The sequence below is a fragment of the Monopterus albus genome, unplaced genomic scaffold, assembly GCF_001952655.1.
Source record: "Monopterus albus unplaced genomic scaffold, M_albus_1.0 scaffold394.1, whole genome shotgun sequence".
NCBI classification, from domain to species: domain Eukaryota; kingdom Metazoa; phylum Chordata; class Actinopteri; order Synbranchiformes; family Synbranchidae; genus Monopterus; species Monopterus albus.
In genome coordinates this window covers 846073-868079 of record NW_018128274.1, presented here as the reverse complement: position 1 = coordinate 868079, position 22007 = coordinate 846073, and the positions used below count along the sequence as shown (strand labels likewise).

The 22007-nt window shown below is 40.4% G+C and overlaps 3 protein-coding genes and 1 non-coding gene across 14 annotated transcripts; 2 read left to right on the top strand and 2 right to left on the bottom strand.

Moving 5' to 3' along the window:
- Positions 1–1293: 1293 nt before the first annotated feature.
- On the bottom strand, positions 1294–8633 carry LOC109951512 (cilia- and flagella-associated protein 47). Of its 9 annotated transcripts, none has more exons than XR_002273622.1 (7): positions 8288–8633; positions 7659–7795; positions 7400–7515; positions 3670–4809; positions 3190–3304; positions 2777–2995; positions 1853–2696 (listed from the first exon to the last, which is right to left on the bottom strand). XR_002273622.1 is itself a non-coding variant. In XM_020586046.1 (5 exons), exons 1-5 carry the CDS (start codon positions 8430–8432, stop codon positions 3192–3194), a joined length of 552 nt encoding a protein of 183 aa, XP_020441702.1. In that variant the 5' UTR covers positions 8433–8633; the 3' UTR covers positions 3118–3191. The 9 variants fall into 9 exon arrangements, 3 of the variants coding, with proteins under 3 accessions (XP_020441703.1, XP_020441702.1, XP_020441704.1); XR_002273623.1 differs by having other exon boundaries at positions 3190–3848; positions 4725–4809; XR_002273619.1 differs by having other exon boundaries at positions 3750–3848; positions 8346–8633.
- On the top strand, positions 3374–3445 carry trnad-guc (transfer RNA aspartic acid (anticodon GUC)). The gene has a single exon. It is a non-coding gene; the product is annotated as a tRNA-Asp (tRNA).
- Positions 8634–9142: 509 nt separating the features above from the next.
- nufip1 (nuclear FMR1 interacting protein 1) lies at positions 9143–13132 on the bottom strand. Of its 3 annotated transcripts, none has more exons than XM_020586094.1 (11): positions 13044–13132; positions 12222–12418; positions 11950–12035; positions 11754–11855; positions 11593–11655; positions 11429–11505; positions 11189–11281; positions 10910–11088; positions 10548–10688; positions 9996–10246; positions 9143–9861 (listed from the first exon to the last, which is right to left on the bottom strand). In XM_020586094.1, exons 2-11 carry the CDS (start codon positions 12352–12354, stop codon positions 9307–9309), a joined length of 1680 nt encoding a protein of 559 aa, XP_020441750.1. In that variant the 5' UTR covers positions 12355–12418; positions 13044–13132; the 3' UTR covers positions 9143–9306. The 3 variants fall into 3 exon arrangements, with proteins under 3 accessions (XP_020441750.1, XP_020441747.1, XP_020441748.1); XM_020586092.1 differs by lacking the exon at positions 13044–13132 and adding an exon at positions 12587–12752 and having other exon boundaries at positions 9144–9861; XM_020586091.1 differs by lacking the exon at positions 13044–13132 and having other exon boundaries at positions 12222–12580.
- nop58 (NOP58 ribonucleoprotein homolog (yeast)) lies at positions 13126–21576 on the top strand. The gene is made up of 14 exons (XM_020586095.1): positions 13126–13210; positions 13748–13824; positions 15127–15179; positions 15320–15444; positions 15523–15659; positions 15847–15911; positions 16296–16430; positions 16719–16864; positions 17679–17805; positions 17993–18156; positions 18252–18386; positions 19267–19328; positions 20817–21096; positions 21178–21576. The coding sequence occupies exons 1-14, from the start codon at positions 13166–13168 to the stop codon at positions 21229–21231; spliced, it is 1605 nt and encodes a 534-aa protein (XP_020441751.1). The 5' UTR covers positions 13126–13165; the 3' UTR covers positions 21232–21576.
- The last annotated feature ends 431 nt before the right edge of the window (positions 21577–22007 follow it).

Below are 22007 nucleotides of genomic sequence, written 5' to 3'. Positions count from 1 at the left end.
GAAAATTCTGCTTCAGCATAATTTCAGTTATCAAAATGTTCAGCTCTTCAAGGACATTCATGCTTCTCATAAGAATTTTATCATGCCCCATTCAAACGCATGGGGAAATTCTACACTCAGCATACTTTAAGCTATTTCAGGTATCAAAATGTTCAGCTCTTTGAGGACATTCATGCTTCTATTCAGAATTATTCTAAACTTCATGCTTTTGAAATATTTAGCTTTATTTTTAAAGTTTTTCCTGATTCAAATGAATGGGAAAATTCTACTTCAGCATACCTTCATCTATTTCGGGTATCAACATGTTCAGCTCTTCAAAGACATTCATGCTTCTATTTACAATTTTTCAAAACATCACACTTTTAAAATATTTAGTTTTATTCTAAAAAATTGTCCAGCATACTTTCTGCTATACAGGCCATTGAGGTCTTGATCTGTTCAACTCTTGAAGGACATCCCTGCTTGTACACAACTTTTATATAACATTTATACTTTTTAATCTATTCAGCTTTATTTTTTGCAATACAAGTCAATGGGAGCTCAAAGTGCTGAGTCAATGACATGGTCTTGGAGTGCCTTCTGGTGGTTCATAAAATGCAGCGCAATTGGGACATGCCCCAACATAACTCCTCTCTTTGTCTCTCTCCCCTTATCCTTCACCCTCTCCCTCTGTATTGTAAGCTTGCCCATTCAAATGTATGGGAAAATTCTACTTCAGCATACTTTCAGCTATTTCAGCTATCAAAATGTTCAGTTCTTCAAGGACATTCATGCTTGTTGTCAGGATTTTTCTAAACCTTATACCTTTGCAATATATAGCTTTATTTTGAAAGTCTTGAACCGTTAAAATGAATGGGAAAATTCTACTTCAGAATACGTTCAGCTATTTCAGGTAACAAAATGTTTAGCTCCTCAAGGACATTTATGCTTCTATTCAGGATTTTTCTAAACTTCGTATTTTTGAAATATTTAGCTTTATTTTGAAAGTTTTGCCCCATTCAAATGAAAGGGAAAATTCTACACTCAGCATACTTTTAGCTCTTTCAGCTATCAAAATGTTCAGCTCCTCAAGGACATTCATGGTTCTCTTCAGAATTTTTCTAAACTTCATACTTTTGAAATATTTAGCTTTATTTTGAAAGTTTTGCCCAATTCAAATGAATGGGAAAGTTCTACTTCAGCATACTTTCAGCTAGCAAAATCATTCAGGTGTCAAAATGTTCAGCATTGTCAAGGCGATCTTTTTTCTTCAGAAAATGCATTTCTCTAGTTTAAAAATAAATGGGTTTTTTTTGTATTTTTGGCAGGATTTCAATTGGTTCTTTTGATTGATTGAACCTTCACTAAACCCGTGAAAGTGTTTCTTTAACCTCTACCTGTACTGCCTGTGTGGAGAGGCTGCCCTGATGCTAGCAGCTCAGTTGTTTGGAAAAGCCAAAAACTCCTCCCCCTCTGTGTTCTGACTCCTCTCCCTGCAGTGTATGTGAAGTTGTGTCTTGTCAGCACTTAGGACAGCAGCACGTAACATCCCGCGACAACGAGTAAGCTCACTGGACAGAAGGTGAAGCTGTGACCCAGTCGGATTGGTCACTGGTGGAGTGATATCTGCGAGGTAGCCAGTCAACATTTCTACATTTAGTCAAACATTTATTTACATTTCCCCATGTGATTAGTAGTAATTAATCTATTTTCATACACAGTCACACAAAACACAGCTGAATTCCATTAACACATAAAATCATGTAACATAATATAACAACTGTAGTGGTGAAAAAAATAAACCCTATTCCAGAGGAAATATGTAATGGAACAGTATGTAGCTCATATAGACCATATTCGGTATTAGCTTATGTAAGTGGTTATATAATTAATACTTAGAATCCTAGTTAAGGCCTAGTATGGTCAGAGATGAATCCTCTGTGCCAGAAGATTGGGAGTCAACCTTCCTGTCTTCCTAGAATGGAGTGAGAAGGGGGGTCGCAGAGACGTCAAGGGGGACAGAGTCCAGCTGTTGAGAAGTAGCTAGTGGCTGAGCTGATAAAAAGAAGTGAGCCTGAGGGAGCCAGGGATAGAAAGGAGATGACCATGCTGCAGTAACCAGTAGACGAGGTACCTTCTAGGGACCCAGCCGGCTGGGGAAAATATGACTGACTGGGGCTGACTGACCCAGGACTGGTAACAAAGGACCTGACAACGACTGACTGGTGCTCCGACAATCTTTAGGCTCTATCTATTTCATTGCAGGAGGAGAGTCTCTGTTCTCTGATCTCTGTTCTCTGTTCCCTAACTAGAAGATTATCTGTTAGATGCTACTCTATTTAGAATAATTGTAATATTAAATGATCCTTTAAATTGTAATGGTTTGTCTGAATTTATTCAGTTGGTATTTCACTCTTGCCACGACACAACCATATGAAGAACCCTGAAATGCCACACTGAACATCAGTCTGTTTTGTTTATCTAAACCAAGTACTACTTTTTCAGTATTCACCAGAATTGAGTATGGGCATGGGGTGCGTAGTTTCACTGCAGCAGACAGCAGACAGGTGTAGAGTGATGGTGTGGAAACTGTGAAGCTTGACTTTAGGAACACCCGTGCTGTCACTGCTCTGGTAAACAACATGACCTAGGACATCGAGAATCTGACGCACCTGGAAGCTCCCTTGCTGCTGTGCAGTGAAAGACAAAATGACATCCTAGGGAAAGCAACAGAGAGAAATAACTGGTCACATTCACTGCTTTAGAAATGCATGACTAAAGGAATCAATAGTCTTACCTGGCATTGACCAGGGGCTATGGTGCCAACAGAGGGCTTGGTGGTGAAATGTGCTAACTTGTGGAAGCGGAAGTTGAGGGCAGAGATTCTGCAGCACACACCGCACATCTACACGTTGACCTGTTACACAGGCGAGGAAATCAAATCTTCGAGAAGGACTGGCCACCAGAGACACAGGCAGCCCGGAACCTGTCACTGCTAGCTCCACACTACTGTTACCTAAAGTCAAACAAAGGAAACAATGAAATAAGAAGAAAAACTGATCAAATATCAATGTGTTCTAACTTCAGTTATAACTTAATTAATCAGTTTATAAAGTTACATGAACCAAAATGCTGGCTTGAAATAGTCCTCTAGACACATCTGCATAATGCAGTGTAATGCGACTGTGTGTGTTGGATGTGTGTGAGTACCACTACGGTGAGTGAAGCCATCCATGTTTGCTCCCCACTGACTCGAACAGCAGGAAAAGACAATAGTCTTGCTTGCTGGCTGGCTGAGTAATCACTTTTCTTCCTTTCCATTGCACTGAAAGACAGAATATTGCTTTGGAGTGGTTAAGATAAATTGGAACTTTCCAAAATTATAACTGTATGCTCCTCGTTAGTATAGTGGTAAGTATCCCCGCCTGTCACGCGGGAGACCGGGGTTCAATTCCCCGACGGGGAGTTAGCATTTTCTTCCCACAGGTTTTTTAATGTATTTGTTTCCTAAATATAGTACTCCTACAGTACAACATTACAAAACTGCAATTCTATATGTACATGAGATATACTGACATTTTCTAAGTAACAATTATCATTATTAAATGTTTAGACTACTGGAATCTTGGACTCTTCTAATAATGTGTCTTCAAAATGTCAAACACAACTGGACTCACACAAACAGTTTACCTCTTGCAGATGGGGCTGAAGCATATTGCCACAGTGGCTCTGTCATATGGTTGCAGTCGACCCTGATTAGGGACACATACCAAGATCTGAGAGACATCCTGAGGGGCTGGCCTGCACTTCTTGATTCTCTCCAGCAGAGTGGCGCCTGTGCTCTTTTGGAGGTTTGTTCCCTACATAAACTGCACAGTCAAAGCCCTGTTGTTTCATTTCTCAGTATCTGCACACTTGTTTAAAGATGGCAGTATGTTTTAAAACAATGATTACATTAGTATTTCTATTTTCCCAATACTGAATGCATATATAATAATTAAAATGTTTAATGCAATGAATTGTGCTCCACTCACTGTTATGCATTACACTATTCATGTCTTTTATTTATAATTCGCTTGAACTCCTTAAATTACACAACAGACATCTGCAAGATGATAAGTATAATGCAATGCAATATTACTACCAGGCTGGGTGAAGATAAATACTAAGTACTTCTACATTAGTCTAAGACTGAACATAGACAATTTTAGGTCAACAAAAGAAATCCTGTTGCAAATGTGAGCACAGCACATAGTACTTCAGTCATTAACAATCACTCAAGGCAACACACTTATTCTTTCCTTATACTTGCAAGTCAAACTTGTAATAGTGTAGAATTATAGAATGTCAGTAAAGATGATCAAAATACAGGATCGACATTTACCAATAGTCACTATGGGACCTTTTCTCCACAACTTGCCATCATCTGGTCTGTACTATGTTTAACAGCACATCCTTGCCCAACAATCACCACTTCAGTCCCAGTAGCACTATCCTGGACCAGGCAGACCCAATAACAGGCCTGAGGAGCATTGTTTTTCAGAATCACATTCTCCATACGAGATGTTCCAAAGTAAACAGGCCCAAACAACAGACACGAGAGTGGAGCCCCCTGTACAATGGTACAACAATTTGTCTTTAGAGAACTTAATCATAAACTTGGTTTGGAGGGGAACGGGAACCAAGTTGAACATGTAGATACTTTGTCAAGTTCTTATCAAATTGTACCTGGATCACTGGATTACCTGCAGATCAAAGATCTCAAGGCACTGGTCCACCACCTCAGTCTTGATATGCAGAGCTATAGCAGAGCGATTCTCAAGTTTTATGCTGGGACAGAGCCAGAGCACAGCTGTTACTCAAAACCACCACTTAAAGTTATTTAAATTTTCTGTCAATAGTTGTGTGTAATCTCTAGATGAGGGTGATTACATTTTTTCTCTATTGCTTTCATTCATTTCTCACAACAGAATTGAAGTTTGCAGATCTCCAAGTGCATTTCTCAAAACAACACGTACAAACTGCACAACATAGTGGATAACCGGAAAAAGCGCGTCACCTGCTCAAAATGCTTTGTCTATCGTGCAAAAGTGTGTTTTTTCATCAATCATTGTGTCAGAGGCAGCAGAATCCCATGTCATTTCCTCAACAATGTGAACGTGACAGGCAAAATTATTAGTCATGTTGTCAGTAGAACATCATACTCAGTTTTTGTTATTTACTGTAAACTATACTCAACTCAGGTTTTGATGACTAGAAACCACTAAATTACCGTACTGGTGTGTGTCATAATTTACAGTGTCCCTCCGGTAAAAAAAAGAAGTGATTCTTGCAAACCATTGTGCATCAACCAGGTGTTACAGTAATTTACATGGTAAGAATAGATAATTTTCTGAATGATTCCATCTAACCTCATCTAACCAATCACCATCGCCCCACGTTACAGTATATGGAAGAATCGAAACAAAAGATCAGACTGTACTCACATTTCTACTGTACTGTCAATAGTGGTACTTACATACAGACAACAAAGGAAACTATACATAGTCTATTTACCTAGCAATGGAAACATACTGTAAAAAAGACAAAGTGGGAAGAACTATACATGTACAACAGAAGGTAAAGTTTTCCTATGTGTCATGTCGGTCCTGTCTGTTGGGCCACAGATTCTCATCCACATCACAACATATATTTTGTCTTGCTATGCACCGTGGAAAGAATCTTCTTGAGTGCCTAATCCAGCCTCTGCATGCATCTGCTGAGATGTCCTCACATGCTGCATCCATGGCAGCCAGCAGTGTCATCCGTGTATGTGGCTGATGATCATAAACCTTCCACCGCCAAGCCGAGAAAAACTCTTCAATTGGGTTCAGGAATGGGGAGTAGGGTGGAAGGAATTCAATCAGCATCCTGCGGTGGTGGACAAACCACTGCCTGATGTTGTCAGAGCGATGGAAACTGACATTATCACAAATTACTACATACTTTGGTACATCATCTCGATTGAGGTCCCTCTCATCTTCAGGAATGACATTTCTATAGAGATTGTCTAAGAATGTAAGGAGATGCTGTGTGTTGTACGGTCCCATAATAGGAATATGAGCTAGCACACCTTGGTCTGACATAGCAGCACACATAGTGATGTTTCCTCCCCGTTGGCCTGGGACATCGACAGTAGCTCTCTGGCCGATTAGATTTCTACCACGCCTTCTGCCTTTGGCCAGGTTGAAGCCAGCCTCATCCAAGTATATGAAGTTGTGAGGTGGTTCTCTTCGTTAACGAAGGTGAAGACTCACCTGAGAGCAATTTCTCAATTCTGGACATATTTCTTAGCAAACATCTACTCACACTTTGTAGAAATCTGTACAGACATACAATTCTGAGAACATGTTCACTCATTTTGATAGTACAGACTTCCAACCTGAAAAAAAGACCAATTGGTTTAGTGGTTGTGACATTTCAGCTGAGAACCAGGACAAGTTATTTTGCACAGCTGGACAAAAGCAACAAGAATTGTCAAAAACAGCTGACAGATGTACAGAACCATTTGCATGTTGTCCAAAAGCAATTGCAATTTGATGAAAACAACAAGAAATTGCTGATATGATGTGAACAACTGACAACAGAATCTGACAGTTGAACGAAAAGTTCTGAGAAATGCAGTTATGTTGTGAGAAATGAATGAAAGCGATAGAGAAAAACTGTAAAGACATAACATATTTTTATAGAAAATAGGGGACTTTCTGTTCAAGTAGCTGCAGCCAGTTCACATTGCTTTCCTGAACTGGTATTATAAAGTTTGTCTTACAAAGCCTTCTCATCAATATGCCTGGATCCATCTGTGCGCAGTTCAGCTTTCAGCCACTGGGTGGAGCCAGCTGCAATGACTCCACACAGGGTGAAACTGTGACCAATGGGTCTCTGCTGTACTGCACTTGGAATGCACCTGCAATGCACACACACAAATACATATGCGTATTGTCACAGACTGAACTTTCTAGGTAGTCCCAAACACTTAGGGTCGTGGGGGGGGCAGGAGCCAATCCCACCTGACACTGGGCGCGAGGCAGGGTACACCCTGGACAGGCCACCAGTCTATCACAGGGCTGACATGTAGACAACCAACCACACACACTCACACTCGCTGTTACTGGCAATTTGGAGTCACCAATCAACCTAAGATGTATGTCTTTGGACTGTGAGAGGAAGCCAGAGTACCAGGAGAAAATCCATGCAGGCACAGGGAGAACATGCAAACTTCGCACAGAAGAGCTCCAGGTCAGCCTTGGCTCAAACACGGAACCTTCTTGCTATGAGGCGACAGCGCTAACCACTTAGCCTATGTGCCCCCCCAAAAGATATGTTATACCCAAATGTTAGATACAGTATCAACAGGCCAAGACAAACCCACTCGATTTACCTGGAGCTGTTCCTTTATTGGTTATAGGATGATGTTTGCTGATCACCTGATTATTTGCAGCAATACAACCAAAGTCTAGTACAGAGTCTACCAGGAGTGAACAAACCTTTGGAAACCTGAAAGAGTGGATACGCTGAATTAATATGTAAAAATATTTGTGATGTATTTGAGAACAAAAAAGTATGCAATATGTCATGGACAGCATGTTTGTTCCTCAATATCTCGGATTAATATTATAAATACATCTAGGCCTGCTTACTCCAGCAGGGGGATCTTTATGGTCTCTGTATCTTCTACATGAATCAAAAGGCAGTCTCTGACCTCCTCCTGTTTCTCTGGAATTAACAAACCAGGAACCACCACCATGGCTGGGCTAGCTGCTGTGAACTGGAATAACTGCAGGAAAAAGGAAAAAAAATAAAGAGAGGGAGGAAAGGCATCACTAACATGTATAGGAAGAGCCACTTTTGTGGTACCTTTTTATTATACGTATATCAAACATTTAGAGACGAACATTTTAAGACATGGACACAAACACAGACATGCATCTTACCAATTAAGTATTTTTTATACTCAAGACGCAGGGAATCACTGAATCCACACTTAATGAAATTATATACTCGCTTGAAAACTCTTTTCAATAAAAAATGCTAGTTACATCTGTCTAAATCTCTATCAAAGTACATATGACCGAACATAAATAGATACCCCTGAACCACAATGTCCCATAATTTATTTGCTTGTTCAAGTTGACAGCCTTAATGATAACGCTAACTGGCTAACAAGGAATTTAGCTAACTTAAACACTTACTTAAATATTAATTGAAAGACAAGTAGCATAATTCTATGTGTGAAATGTACCTTAAACTTAGCGTAAGTTCACATTACCTTTAACGCTGGCTTTTCAAAAATTATTTTCTTCGAAGTTTTGCCAATATTTTTTTACCGTAACTGTCTTCTTATAAACATGCCCGATTTTGATATCGTTGAACTCCACCAACCGTGGGTCAGCTCGAACGCAGCTTACAGCCATGATGTAGCTTTGAAGTTACTATTTACTTACATATGACAAATGTCACTAATATATTTTCCTTTAATTAACATGCATGTTAAGCTGTTGTAACCCGAATGTTACAGACTGTTCACATGGTTTCTAGGTGACGACGACTCTAGTTGCGCTCGTTTTACAACCTAGTACAGCTCAGGTGGTGGACAGAGCGGTTGTTGGTTGCTACTCGACTGTAAATGTGCGTTCGTGTTTACCTCAGTGGAATTTTGTTAATATCACGAGTGAAGACACAGATTATCGTTATTATTCAAAAGAAAGGCAGGCTTTGTACAAAGTACATCTCATCTTATCTCCTATCCTTTCACAATGTTTTAGCAGTAGTTTTTAAATGAAAGGAACACCTTTTGCTACACCGATAGAGATCTAAGATCTTATCTACTAAGGAATGGTTTGATGTTGCCACCGCATTGAAAATAATATTTATGTTGCAAATATAACAAAGCTGAAAATGTACATGATATAGATTTCATTTCACTTTCACAATTTTAAAATAAGTACAAAGAAGGCAGCAGGTCCACACCCAAATCTTCAAATAGGCAACACCTGCTGCCTTTTTATTCTTTGGATGTGGACTTTAGTTTAACACACCCCACATTCACCTTTTTCCTCTGCCTTTGGTTGAGCATGATCAAGTTGAAAATAAAATAAGCACGAATGTGTACTTATTAATACAGTAGATCCAATTTATTTTACCAGGAAAAAAAGAGGTACATTATGCATTACAAAAATAAGCTCGATACTTAGTCACACTACAAAAATGTGAATGACACAAATGCGTCAGTTTTTCAGTTTTATGTTTTAGAACAAAGGATGAATCCATTATATCTACTGTAGGACTTTACAAGACACCAGCAGGGCTCTCCCATATTTCATCATCATAAACATTAGAGGCAGATGTGATTTTCTCTGTGACTGTTGAATCTGGGCGGGGGTCGTCTCTGTCACCTGTCAGTTTTGATGCATTTTCAATGAAAACCCCTGTGACCTGCTCAGCTCTTACTGCTGTGTCCAAAGGAGAATCCCTGGATTGTTCTGAGCAAACTTGGCTGGTCAGCAAAACCTGGTCCTGACCGATTTGTGGCAGGAGCTGGTCAACTGCGACAGCTTTAATTGTTTCTAAATCACCTTGATTGCCAATATGTAGGACTGCTGTGCCACATTGTGCTGAACTTCTATTTCCACCTACTACAGAGGAAGACTGGGCCACAGCCCTGACTTCCTCTGGTAGCTTTTTGTGCCTCTCTTCATGCTCCCCTGTTACGTCTACTAATTTGGACCTGATCCCCTCCTGAATCTTAAGTGTGCTCTCCAGGGCAAAGAAGTTGTTGCATACAATGTAGCGCACGCACTGCAGAAGGACATTCCTCTCATGGCGGACATCTGGGGCTAGTAACTAAACAGAATGAAAGAAAACAAAAAAAGTTCATAAGGGCTGAAATGATGAATGATCTAGATAATACATATTTAAACAAATCTTTTTTCTCAAAGTAAAATTATGCGATTTATGCTCGTCAGAGATCTCCTTACCATCTCCAGTAGAGTGGGACGACGTTTCTGTGGTTTATTCTGTTGTCTACCACCCCTTCCTCCTCCTCGTCCTCTTCTGCTGTTAGGTGTGTAAAGAGCAGAGCCAGGCTGGGGGACTTTATTCATTTCTGATCCCGGTGAGAAGGTTTCCATGTCTCTGCTGGGTTCTCTGTCCTGAGAGTTTAGTGGTATTGTGCTTATTAGAACCTGGTTTTCTTGCACAAGGTCTTTGCCTTTCTGGATAGGAGTGGCTGAAACAAGAAACACAACAGAAATACTGGATGTAACAGGTCCATTTTGATTTTTCAGACATCTGTGAGTTGCTAGCAGAGATTTCCACTCTCCTTCTCGCAGATGGTTGCACTGAAGTAAAGTTTGAGGCCCAAAAATAATCCAAAGGTTCACAATAAAAAGCATAGATAAAAATAAAATCTGAAAAATGGTGACAAATTTGTGTAGCAGAATGCTCTTTTTCTACTGTTCTACACCATTTATCATCTCACGACCCTTCAGATTCCTATCCTACTGCTGTGGGTAAGATAAAACACTCACTTTCTGACTCTTCATCACTTTCTCTCTCACTCATGGAGCCGTAGTTTACCACCAAGGAGCTGAGAGCTGAGCTCATATGTTTAGGGGCCACAACCAGGCCCCCAGTCCTGGACTCCTCAGCTGGATCCTCTCTGTCAGAATCTGGAGGCACAAAAGAAAAGCAGTGAAGTGAAGCAAAGCCAAATGTTTCCAATTATACTTACAACCATGCTACAGTACATATAATGAATGTTGTCTATATACAGCCTGCATGCTCCTTCTTTACTGCTGGCAAAATACAGACAGTTAAGTGATACTTAGCTGATTACATCCTTGCTTTTCCATTCTGTTCCATGTTCCCACTACCACTACACCCCACTCACCATGGTCACTGGTGGCCAGTGCTCCCAGTGGATCCCCATCCCTGTAGAGCTGGGGGAGAAGTGGAGGTCTCTCTGCAGCACTGCCATTCAAAGGGCAGGAGCCTTGTGGGTGTTGCTGGAACTGTCTATTACCACAGCCTTGACCTCGACCCCGACCCTGCCCTCGTCCTCTCATTCGTCTATGCAGAGAATTAAATATTAACAGGATTTAGATTAGTTCAGTCCTCATGTCTGGTTCAGTGCAAAATATGTTATTTACACATCAATCTGTACATTTACCCAAACCGAGCTGTCTCTAAAACGCAACCTGATTCATCCCGCAACTCCATCATTTTCTTCTTCTTTGTGATATTCTGAAGTGTTGGATAGTTTCTGGAAATACAAACATAACATATCATTACATTTTGCTGACTGTATGTCTACATCATAAGCAAAATTTATATATGTAAAGCACATAATAGTTCAGAGACAAATTAGAATGTCTGGAACTGATTCTTCAATCTGTTTATGGACACTGACTTGCGCCTCTCTTCTCTCCATTTAGCAATCTCCTCTGGTGTGTCCAGCTTGATCCTTTTAGCTCCTGGTGCATGGTTCTGCAGTCAGAACATAAATATTAGCAAATGAAAACACTTAGGTCCTTAGATTGTGATACACCACCTATACAATACTGTTTCACTTACATTTTTCCAGTGGATGGTGACTATTTTTTCATGAGCCGTAAAGCTGCAGTCGGGCACAGAACACTAAGCAATAGAGTTGATTGTGGTAGTGAGGAAAATATGAATATCTATTACTAAAAAACAATATTAGATGAAAGAAAATATCAAACAAAAGCAAATACCTTGACATGTTGAGACACATGTTCATTGTACTTCTCCTGGTTTTTGAAACCCCGGTCACAGGTGTCACAAAAGTGGGAATACTCTGGTTCTTTCTTGTGTTTCTGTTGTGGGTTAAAGACATATCAGATCAACAGAGTGTACTAGGGTTGTATAACAAAATACCAGCAAAGCAGGATTAGGATTTGGCTGTATGACCTTTTTCCCATGGTTATTTGGGGGTCTGTAATTCTGTCTCCCACCGTGATGTCCACCCTGATGCCATTCATGACCAGAATTTTGACCTGAAAACATGACTGAAGTTAGAGGCAGTAACACACACATCAAAATCTCAGTCAATATTTTCTTTATTACAGTTAAAATGATAACTATGGTAGCCTGTAAGAGATAACATTCAAAGCCTTTTTCTGGTTGTAAATAAAAGGAACAATATTAAGGCGACAATAACCGATTGGAGTTACGTTACTCACCGTATGGACGTTTAGGTGCATAGTTTGCACGGCCTGATGGGAAACCAGCCCCTGCCGCGGCCCAGTGACTCCAGCCCGCCTGTCCGCTGTAGCCCCAGCTGGGTTCAGATGGCGTCTCGCACCAGTTCCACATGCTTGGGTGGAAGCTGCTTGAACAGGGCCGCTGCTGGAAGGCCTGAATGGAGTTCGGAGGAGGGCTGCCGAAGTCCGGTGGGGGATAAAGTCGCGGATTAATCATACTGCCCGCTCAAAGACTTCTTTCAGCCACCACCGACTCCATCTTAAAGATACATCTGCGTTTCTCACGACACTACTTTTACTTGAGCTTATTTTGCTCTAGGATACGACCATGGGTTATAACTTACATTCGTCACTTCCGAGAGAACAGGAAACACATTAAACAGGCGAATGCAGCCAATTAATGTATGATACAAACAAAACATATTAACGATGGGTAGTATTATAGCTCTAATTGCTTTATATACATAGCATACTCAACTGCAACTTTATTTTTTTACTATAGTGCCTTTATTTGTGAAAGCCGGAGTTGTTGTGACAACCCCTCGCGAGCTTTAATATGAGTCTCCTCTAGGGTTGCCAGGTTAAGGGAAAACCCGTTTAGAATTCATTTTCCACCTGCAGAGATCAGTTTCATCATTCGCATACTTGAGGAAGTGATATACATATGTAATGTTAAATTGACGTAAACACTTCTGATATTATATTTATTGTTTGTAAAATAAAATAAAAAGTGCCGTGTCTTTATAGTAGCTGAAATGGCAATACAATCATAACATTATGTCTGATAGTGGGTGAACGGACCTGGCAATTCAGCTTCCTGGTGGACTCTATCGCCGCGTGTGCTCAGAGTGCGAGCCGTAGCGTGGAAAAGCTCCTCACATAGAGAGCCCTTAACGCAACAAAATATCAGAGTCGCTGCCAAAATGCTCGTGTTATTTGAGACCGCTGCTGGATATGCGATATTCAAGGTATGTAATTTGTGTGTGTTCCCTGTCAGTTCAAAGAAGATTAATTTTTGCACAGTAGCTGTTTGAGCTAGCTTGGCCTAGTCTCATTGCTGCTTACTCGCAGTTCATGATCATTCAGTTGTAACTTGACGCATGTGTAACTGCACTTGTAAGAAATGAGCAAAGTGAATCAGCAGTCTTTTAAATTGTAACCAAGTGCCGTGATGGACATGTTGAAGTTAATTTGCTAGTATAGGTGGTCTTTGCTGATGAGCAGGCTAACATCAAGTTAGCAATTTGAAAGGCCGTGTAACCACGTGTGCACACTGAGGGTAACTCAAGTGACTGGCTAACTTAACTTTTCACAACACGATATTCACTCTTAGACATCAGTTGGTGGTAAGTGATAATCGATGATGATGTTATATGAATAAATGGTGACATAACCAGAAGTCTGAAAACGTTTACTTGCAAGTGTTGGTGTTTTTGTGTAACCCTTGAGTGTTGTTCAGACCTTAATGCATGACTGCTAACTATGAGTATCTGTTCATATTCAAGGTCCTTGATGAATCCAAGCTGCAACAGGTGGACAACCTGTATAAGGAGTTTGAAACGCCTGAAAAGGCAAACACAATGTAAGTGATGACGGGGCGGGTCGTTTCCTAACCGAGGATTAGCGTCCCGGCTCGTCCAGTCAAAGTGTCGAAGTGTCCTTGAGCAAGACACTGAACCCCCAGCTGCGCCCGGTGATGACACCGGTGTGTGAATGTGTGAGTGTTTGGGAGTGCAAATGGGTGAATGGCCAAATAGTGTGAAAGCGCTTTAAGTGTGCTGTAAAGCAGCGGTCCCCAACCTTTTTCGTACCACGGACCGGTTTCATGCATGAAAATGTTTCCGCGGACCGGGTAGAGGCACGGAGGTTCCAATAACAAAAACCTTTGTCAATTCATGTAATCTGAATGCAACTATTACACTTTATATTAGGCAATTACAATAATTCTACACTATATCAACTCACCATAATGCAGAGTCAGTGGGAGCCCTGGGCTTGTTTCCCTGCAACAAGATGGTCCCATCTAGGGCTGATGGGAGACAATGACACACGCAATGTGTTCCTTATGTCCAGTCTGCTTCGTAATTTTGTCTTGGTTGCTGTCACTGTAGAAAAGCCCGCTTCACAAACATAGGATGTTGGAAATGGTATCAGGGTTTTCAGTGCTCTTGTGGCTATTTCAGGATATTCTGGCTTGATTTTCATCCAGAACATTGGCAGAGTTGTTGTCACCGTCATTTGCGATTTCCAGCAGCTGATCCTCTTGTTGCACAGACATGCAGAGCAGTCTTGGTGTGTGAGAGTCACCTGTTGCGATAAACCCGTATTTTAAGTGTGACTCCTGATATTGTCTGTTAAAAGAAGCTTTCTTTTTCTGGGAGGTCGTGGGCTCCTCTTCTGGCTCCTCAGTTGGCCTTTTCCCCTTTGAAAAGAAGCCCTTCAAAGACTTTAGTTTTTTTTTTACTCATTTTTGCTAGTTTGCGGGCCATTTTTTTTTTTAGCAACGTATCATGTGACGTCGTGACCGACACATGCGTCTTGACGTGTCAAGGGGCACAGGTGGATGATACATCGGAGAAAATCCCGTTTTTCATAATAAAACATCTTCCAGACTCTAAAAATCAATGCAATGGAAATTATATAAATTATTTATTCTTTCTGTGTGGCCCGGTAACAAATGCCTCACGGACCAGTACCGGGCCATGGCCCGGTGGTTGGGGACCACTGCTGTAAAGCATAGAAAGGCGCTATACAAAATATAAGACCATTTACATAGCATTCAACTGCTCAGAGCATTTGGTTCTTGATGAGTTGTCAGTCACGGATAAAGTGTAGTTCACATACAGTGAATAAAGTGTGACCTCACTTTTGTTTTGTTTGTCAGTGTGAAGCTGAAGCACTTTGAGAAGTTTCTGGACACAACAGAGGCCTTAGCAGGTAATGACACCTTTTTGTATACTGTTGCGTACCTGAGATTTGGGATGTATGAATTTGTCTGATTAAAACCATGAGCTATTTCCCAGTATTCCTCACTGCCACTGAAACCACATGCTATCTTCTTAACCTTTGCTTTTCAGCTGCCACTGCTCTTGTTGAGGGAAAAATTGGCAAAAGTTTGAAGAAAGTGCTGAAGAAGGTAGTTGCCAAGGAACCTCATGAGCAGCTGGCAATTAGTGATGCAAAACTCGGTGGAGTTGTAAAAGTATGTACCCCAAAAACAGTGTAATTGACTAAACATTATGCCCAAGGGTTGGTGTCTCTAATGGGCTCTGGTTTCCAGGACAAGCTGGATGTGAGCTGTGTCCACAGCCCTGCTGTGGCTGAACTAATGAGATGCATCAGGAGCCAAATGGAAAGTCTCATCACTGGACTTCCTCCCAGGGAGATGAGTGCCATGTCCCTGGGGTTGGCTCACAGGTTGGTATCACAGAGATACAACATTACATGCGCATGCCTGCTGCCTGTGATTACACCTGCTATCTGAAACTTCCATGTAGCTTTTTCTCAGCATTCGTCACTACCACTGAGGCAGTAGTCCACCTCTTAATGTAGGACAATTGAAAGTAGTTGTCTAAAATAACACATTGTCTTTTTCTGTTTCTAGTTTATCTCGCTACAAGCTGAAGTTCAGTCCAGACAAAGTGGACACTATGATTGTGCAGGCTATTTGTAAGTTTTGTTTTTTTTTTATTTATGATGTGGCAAGAGGACAATATATATTTATGAATATGCCTGTAATTAATGACTTCATTCACAACAGATTCGTGTAACAATTATTTTTTCCATTATTTAGTACATTGAAAATGGTGTAAAAATCACAGTTTCCTAGAGTCTGTGTTGACTTATTCAAACAGCTTGTATTCAACAGTACAAAACCCAAAGGTATTCAGTGTACCATTGTCATAGACTAAGAAAATGAGTATATTTGAGAAACTGGAACCAATGAATTTTGGACTTAGTCCTTTGACAAAGACTCTAAAATGATTAGTTGACTCCCCCCACCTATAGTGATGATTATGGTCTGCCATGTATGTGAATATATCGTCTCTTCAGCTCTTCTAGATGACCTGGATAAGGAGCTAAACAACTACATAATGCGCTGCAGAGAGTGGTATGGTTGGCACTTCCCTGAGCTCGGAAAAGTCATCACCGACAACTTGGCTTACTGTAAAACTGTCTGCAAAATTGGTAAAAAAAAAAAAAAAATCATCTACATCTGCACACTGTTGAGAAAGGAATCCATAGGTGATTTATTGTTACTTCCACCGAATTGGAAGGCTTGCAAGAGACTCATTAAAAAAAAATATGGGTCAAACTCTAAAATTGCTAGATCCTACATTATAATGCAACTGTGTAAAATTGGTGGCATGCCCCTTTTAAAATGTATATGTGTCTCTGATCACTTTTCCTATGCAGGCATGAAAGTAACAGTGCCAACATTCCTAATTATCTAAAAGCGTTTCTGTGTATCTCTAGGTGATCGCACAAACGTCGCCGCCTCTGATCTGTCTGACATCCTTCCTGAGGAGACGGAGGCTGAGGTTAAACTGGCTGCTGAGATCTCCATGGGAACAGAAGTGTCAGAACAGGACATCAACAACATTAAGCACCTGTGTGATCAGGTTTGTTGGTTTTCCATCATTATATTAAGACTCACGGCTTAATTTCATCAGGAGTTCAAGTGACAGTGGTGATGATGATGACAGTTTTCTTTATCTTGAAGCAATCCATGTGGGTTTTCAGTCACTACCTCATCTGAACAGTCACATGACTTCTGCTAGGCTAGGGTCTGTAATACTTTGAGCTATTATTTAATTTCTTTTGTGCTGGCAATTGTAATCTGCTTGTTAAGCGCCCAGACCCAAATGGAGGAGCCTTTCACCCTCTATACGATAACATCTTTTGGGGGACATAATTGAGAAAAAAAAAAAAAAAAAAAAAAAAAAAGACAGTTCTTTCAACTCAAGTATAATAGTCAGTGTAGACTCTACACTGTAGAGTATATAAAGTTACTGGGAGAGATGGCTATGGAGATACACATCATGTTATTTGTCTGACTTGTTATTATTGGTTACCAGCTTTTACCGTTACTTTCATCAGTGTAAAATGTCAATGTGTGGTATTTACATTAACTTAGTGCTAACTACATTACAAGGCAGCAAAACGGCGCACTTAGTTTTATTTTTATTAACTATTAATTTATGAATACTGTGACTTGCCTAATCAACTGTAGTCATTTCTTTTTCTCCTTATCACATGGAAAGCAGAAAGCTCACCTGTCAAAAAATTGTTTGGTTTTTTTTATTCAAAACTTTTGAAACAATGGGGAACACAACAGTGCAGAATATTGAATGAGCCAAACTTTGGACCTGGAAACAGAATGTTATGTCACTACTTAACTAACAGCTACAGAGCTTACCTCCTTTGCTTCCACAGGTGATTGAGATCTCAGAATACCGTGCTCAACTCTATGACTACCTGAAGAACCGAATGATGGCAATTGCCCCTAACCTGACAGTAATGGTGGGCGAGCTGGTCGGTGCCCGTCTCATCGCACATGCTGGTAAGTGACAAAGAAGTTACTGTGAGAACCAACAAAGCAATGATTATGACGACATTATGTCACTTTCCTGAAAACGACTGATGGTTTTTAAGTCACTACCTCATCTGAGCTTGCATTAGTAGGCCTGCAGGGCAGGTACTGTTGAGAGCATCTGATTTCCATGATTCTTTTGTTGCTTCCTACTAAGGTTCTCTCCTGAACCTGGCGAAGCATCCGGCCTCCACAGTGCAGATCCTCGGGGCAGAGAAGGCACTGTTCAGAGCCCTAAAGACCCACAAAGACACACCCAAGTATGGTCTCATCTACCACGCCTCTCTAGTGGGCCAGACCACTGCCAAGAACAAAGGCAAAGTACGTTCAGAAAAAACAGTAACTGGACAAAATAATGAGTTATGAAGACAGTGTGGTGGTTAGAAAATAATGAATGGCTCTTGTTTGTTGTCCAGATCTCCAGAATGCTGGCAGCTAAAGCAGCCCTGGCTATTCGCTATGATGCTCTGGGAGAGGACACAAATGCAGAAATGGGAGCAGAGAACCGTGCCAAGTTGGAGGCCAGGCTGCACCAGCTGGAGGAGAAGGGTGTAAGTACTGTTGCAACAGAAGGACACATGGCATTTCAAGATCATATGTAACATTTTGAATTTACGGATGAGGCTGGTGTTTAGGTATGTTTCTTTTTACACATCAGTTTGTGTTTTTCAGTTTCATTTGTTTCTACTGAAGCTGTCTTTAAAAAAATGTGTCACAAATACATAGTTAAACTTCTCAAAAGGCTTAGTAATTTACGTTAAGCTTATGTTTTAGCGAATGTGACAAACAGAAGAAAGCCCAGTAATCCTAGAAGGTTGTGAAGTTGATCAGCGCTTCTTCACAAAGTATTGTGCTATCTCTATTGTTACCATTCAAAAGAATTACTCCTCAACACAGTTATAGCCTAGTTCAGGTGTTCTTTGTGGAGGCTAACCTTATCGATGGCTGTAACTACTGTTCTGAGTTGACAGTACAGAGAAATATCAGCTGTTTAGCAGCATCATCAAGCAAATCAATCACACAAATGTTCGTCCAAACACTGTTGATTGAAAGGTCATTCCTGTTGCCAGCTTACATTTCATTTTGAGATCAAGTCACCCCTCCCTTATTTTTCAGTGCATATAATTCCCAGTTGTTTTTACTTTCTTTATGATATGTTGCCTTTTTACATTCATTTGGCTTAGCCTCTGCAAAATCACTCAGATGCTGCACCTAAGCCTGTTTATGGTAGAGAAAGCCTTGTTGTTGGTTTGTCTTTATATGGGATTTCTTGGCAGTCTGAATTATACACAGTACCACCAGAATTCCCTTTGAAATTCCATGTACAGTTTATACTTGATTGAAATATTCTGGTCCTGGTAAAATAATTAGGTGTTTTACTTATCTTCTGCCCGTCATCTGATGTTTTCTTCTCCACATTTTTTTTTCTAGATCCGCAGAATCAGTGGAACAGGCAAAGCAATGGCAAAGGCAGACAAATACAAGCACAAGAGGTGAATTGCTACTCTTCCAGACATGATATACAGTGGGTACGGAAAGTATTCAGACCCCCTTACATTTTTCACTCTTTGTTATATTGCAGCCATATGCTAAAATCATTTAAGTTCATTTTTTTCCTCAGTGTACACACAGCACCCCATATTGACAGAAGAACACTGAATTTTTGACATTTTTGCAGATTTATTAAAAAAGAAAAACTGAAATATCACATGGTCATAAGTATTCAGACCCTTTGCTGTGACACTCATATATTTAACTTGGGTGCTGTCCATTTCTTCTGATCATCCCTGAGATGGTTCTACACCTTCATTTGAGTCCAGCTGTGTTTGATTATACTGATTGGACGTGATTAGGAAAGCCACACACCTGTCTATATAAGACCCTACAGCTCACAGTGCAGTTCAGAGCAAATGAGAATCATGAGGTCAAAGGAACTGACTGAAGAGCGCAGACAGAATTGTGGCAAGGCACAGATCTGGCCAAGGTTACAAAAACATTTCTGCTGCACTTAAGGTTCCTAAGAGCACAGTGACCTCCATAATCCTTAAATGGAAGACGTTTGAGATGACCAGAACCCTTCCTAGAGCTGGCCATCCGGCCAAACTGAGCTATCGGGGAACAAGAGCCTTGGTGAGAGAGGTACAGAAGAACCCAAAGATGACTGTGACTGAGCTCCAGAGATGCAGTCGGGAGATGGGAAAAAGTTGTAGAAAGGGGGGCTGCAGTGATGGTTGACTTTCTACAACTTTCTCCCATCTCCCGACTGCATCTCTGGAGCTCAGCCACAGTCATCTTTGGGTTCTTCTGTACCTCTCTCACCAAGGTTCTTCTGCCCTGATAGCTCAGTTTGGCTGGATGGCCAGCTCTAGGAAGGGTTCTGGTCGTCCCAAACGTCTTCCATTTAAGGATTATGGAGGCCACTGTGCTCTTAGGAACCTTAAGTGCAGCAGAAATTTTTTTGTAACCTTGGCCAGATCTGTGCCTTGCCACAATTCTGTCTCTGAGCTCTTCAGGCAGTTCCTTTGACCTCATGATTCTCATTTGATCTGACATGCACTGTGAGCTGTAGGGTCTTATATAGACAGGTGTGTGGCTTTCCTAATCACGTCCAATCAGTATAATCAAACACAGCTGGACTCAAATGAAGGTGTAGAACCATCTCAGGGATGATCAGAAGAAATGGACAGCACCTAAGTTAAATATATGAGTGTCACAGCAAAGGGTCTGAATACTTATGACCATGTGATATTTCAGTTTTTCTTTTTTAATAAATCTGCAAAAATGTCAAAAATTCTGTGTTTTTCTGTCAATATGGGGTGCTGTGTGTACATTAATGAGGAAAAAAATGAACTTAAATGATTTTAGCATATGGCTGCAATATAACAGTGAAAAATTTAAGGGGGTCTGAATGCTTTCCGTACCCACTGTATATTTCTACATGTAATATGAAAGGTGTTAAATACAAATGTTTTTCTGCACAGTGAAGTGAGAATTTATGATCCATCCGGCGATTCTACAATTCCCTTCACCTCAAAGAAGAGGAAGTTCGAAGAGGTCGAAAAGGAGGAGGAGGAGACTGAAGAACCTGTGACGCCTGTGGTCACATCCAAAAGACCCAAAAAGGAACAAGCCGTAGAAGAAGCAGAAACAGCAGCAGCAGAGGAGGCTCCTAAGAAAAAGAAGAAGAAAAAGAAAGACAAGAAAGTGGAGGCTGAACCTGAGGAACCAAAGGAGGATGAAGAGGAGGTAGCTGTAACAGACGTAAGACAAGTTTAAAGAGGATTCAATAGATATTCAAAGGTCTCCATTTTTTGTTTTTGTTGATCACTTTTCTCTCTCCAGCCAGAAAAGAAGAAAAAGAAGAAGAAAAAGAAGATAGAGGAAGAAGATGACTAAAAGGAGTGGACACAGTATATATTTTATTTTTGACAGTTTTTATGTTTTTTATTTGTGAACACATCAATTTCAGACATTCAAAGGAATGAGTTCATAAGTTTCCCTTTTTTTTTTTGACAAATATGTGAACAACTGCACTGGTGAAATACTTTTTTTTCTGTAATTGTGTGATTTGGTTGTATACATTGCAGCAGAATGAATATAAAAATGGTAATTTTCAATTCGAAAATGCCATTTGGATGACAATTTAAGTTAAAATTCTTGTTAACACATTGCTTTTTGCTGCATTTGAAGAAAAATTTGTTAAGTAATAAAAGTTTTATGTGGTTCCCCAGTACACATTAATCGAGGCTGTGTGACTTTGAAAAGATACATGATAACTGCTCTTCCTCACAAAAGAAAAGTTTAGCTTATAAATACTAAAAGCATATTGACAATTCCGTATACTATGGTATTACTGCAACAGCCTTACGTTGTCTGGTAACTGGTTAATGTTGATTTAGTGCTATTACTATGAGGTGCCGTATGGGACTTTTTTCAGAATTATATCACAGACATGTGAAACTAAAGTCTGTTACATACTATACTGAAAACCACTCACACAAGTGAAATGCTTTCATATACACAAGTGAAAGATTGTCCTTGTATACAAGTGAAAAAACTCTTCATACATACAACTCAAAACTTCTCATAAAGACTACTGAAAATCAGTTCAGTGGAACCGGAAGGCGTTTCAGTGAAACCGGAAGGTGATGAAAAAAATGGAGCGAGTTTCA

Excerpts from the sequence above, each read along its gene's own strand:
- nufip1 (XM_020586091.1), bottom strand. The coding sequence starts at position 12,459 with ATGATTAATCCGCGACTTTATCCCCCACCGGACTTCGGCAGCCCTCCT. Across the intron at positions 10,247-10,547 it reads AAGTGATGAAGAGTCAGAAA|CCACTCCTATCCAGAAAGGC; the intron begins GTGAGTGTTTTA and ends TTCTTGTTTCAG. Across the intron at positions 9,862-9,995 it reads GTCCCACTCTACTGGAGATG|TTACTAGCCCCAGATGTCCG; the intron begins GTAAGGAGATCT and ends CATTCTGTTTAG.
- nop58 (XM_020586095.1), top strand. The coding sequence starts at position 13,166 with ATGCTCGTGTTATTTGAGACCGCTGCTGGATATGCGATATTCAAG. Across the intron at positions 15,180-15,319 it reads CACAACAGAGGCCTTAGCAG|CTGCCACTGCTCTTGTTGAG; the intron begins GTAATGACACCT and ends TTTGCTTTTCAG. Across the intron at positions 16,431-16,718 it reads TAAAACTGTCTGCAAAATTG|GTGATCGCACAAACGTCGCC; the intron begins GTAAAAAAAAAA and ends GTGTATCTCTAG.
- LOC109951512 (XM_020586046.1), bottom strand. The coding sequence starts at position 8,432 with ATGGCTGTAAGCTGCGTTCGAGCTGACCCACGGTTGGTGGAGTTCAAC. Across the intron at positions 7,796-8,345 it reads TTTATAAGAAGACAGTTACG|TTATTCCAGTTCACAGCAGC; the intron begins GTAAAAAAATAT and ends TTTTTCCTGCAG. Across the intron at positions 7,516-7,658 it reads ATAAAGATCCCCCTGCTGGA|GTTTCCAAAGGTTTGTTCAC; the intron begins GTAAGCAGGCCT and ends CCACTCTTTCAG.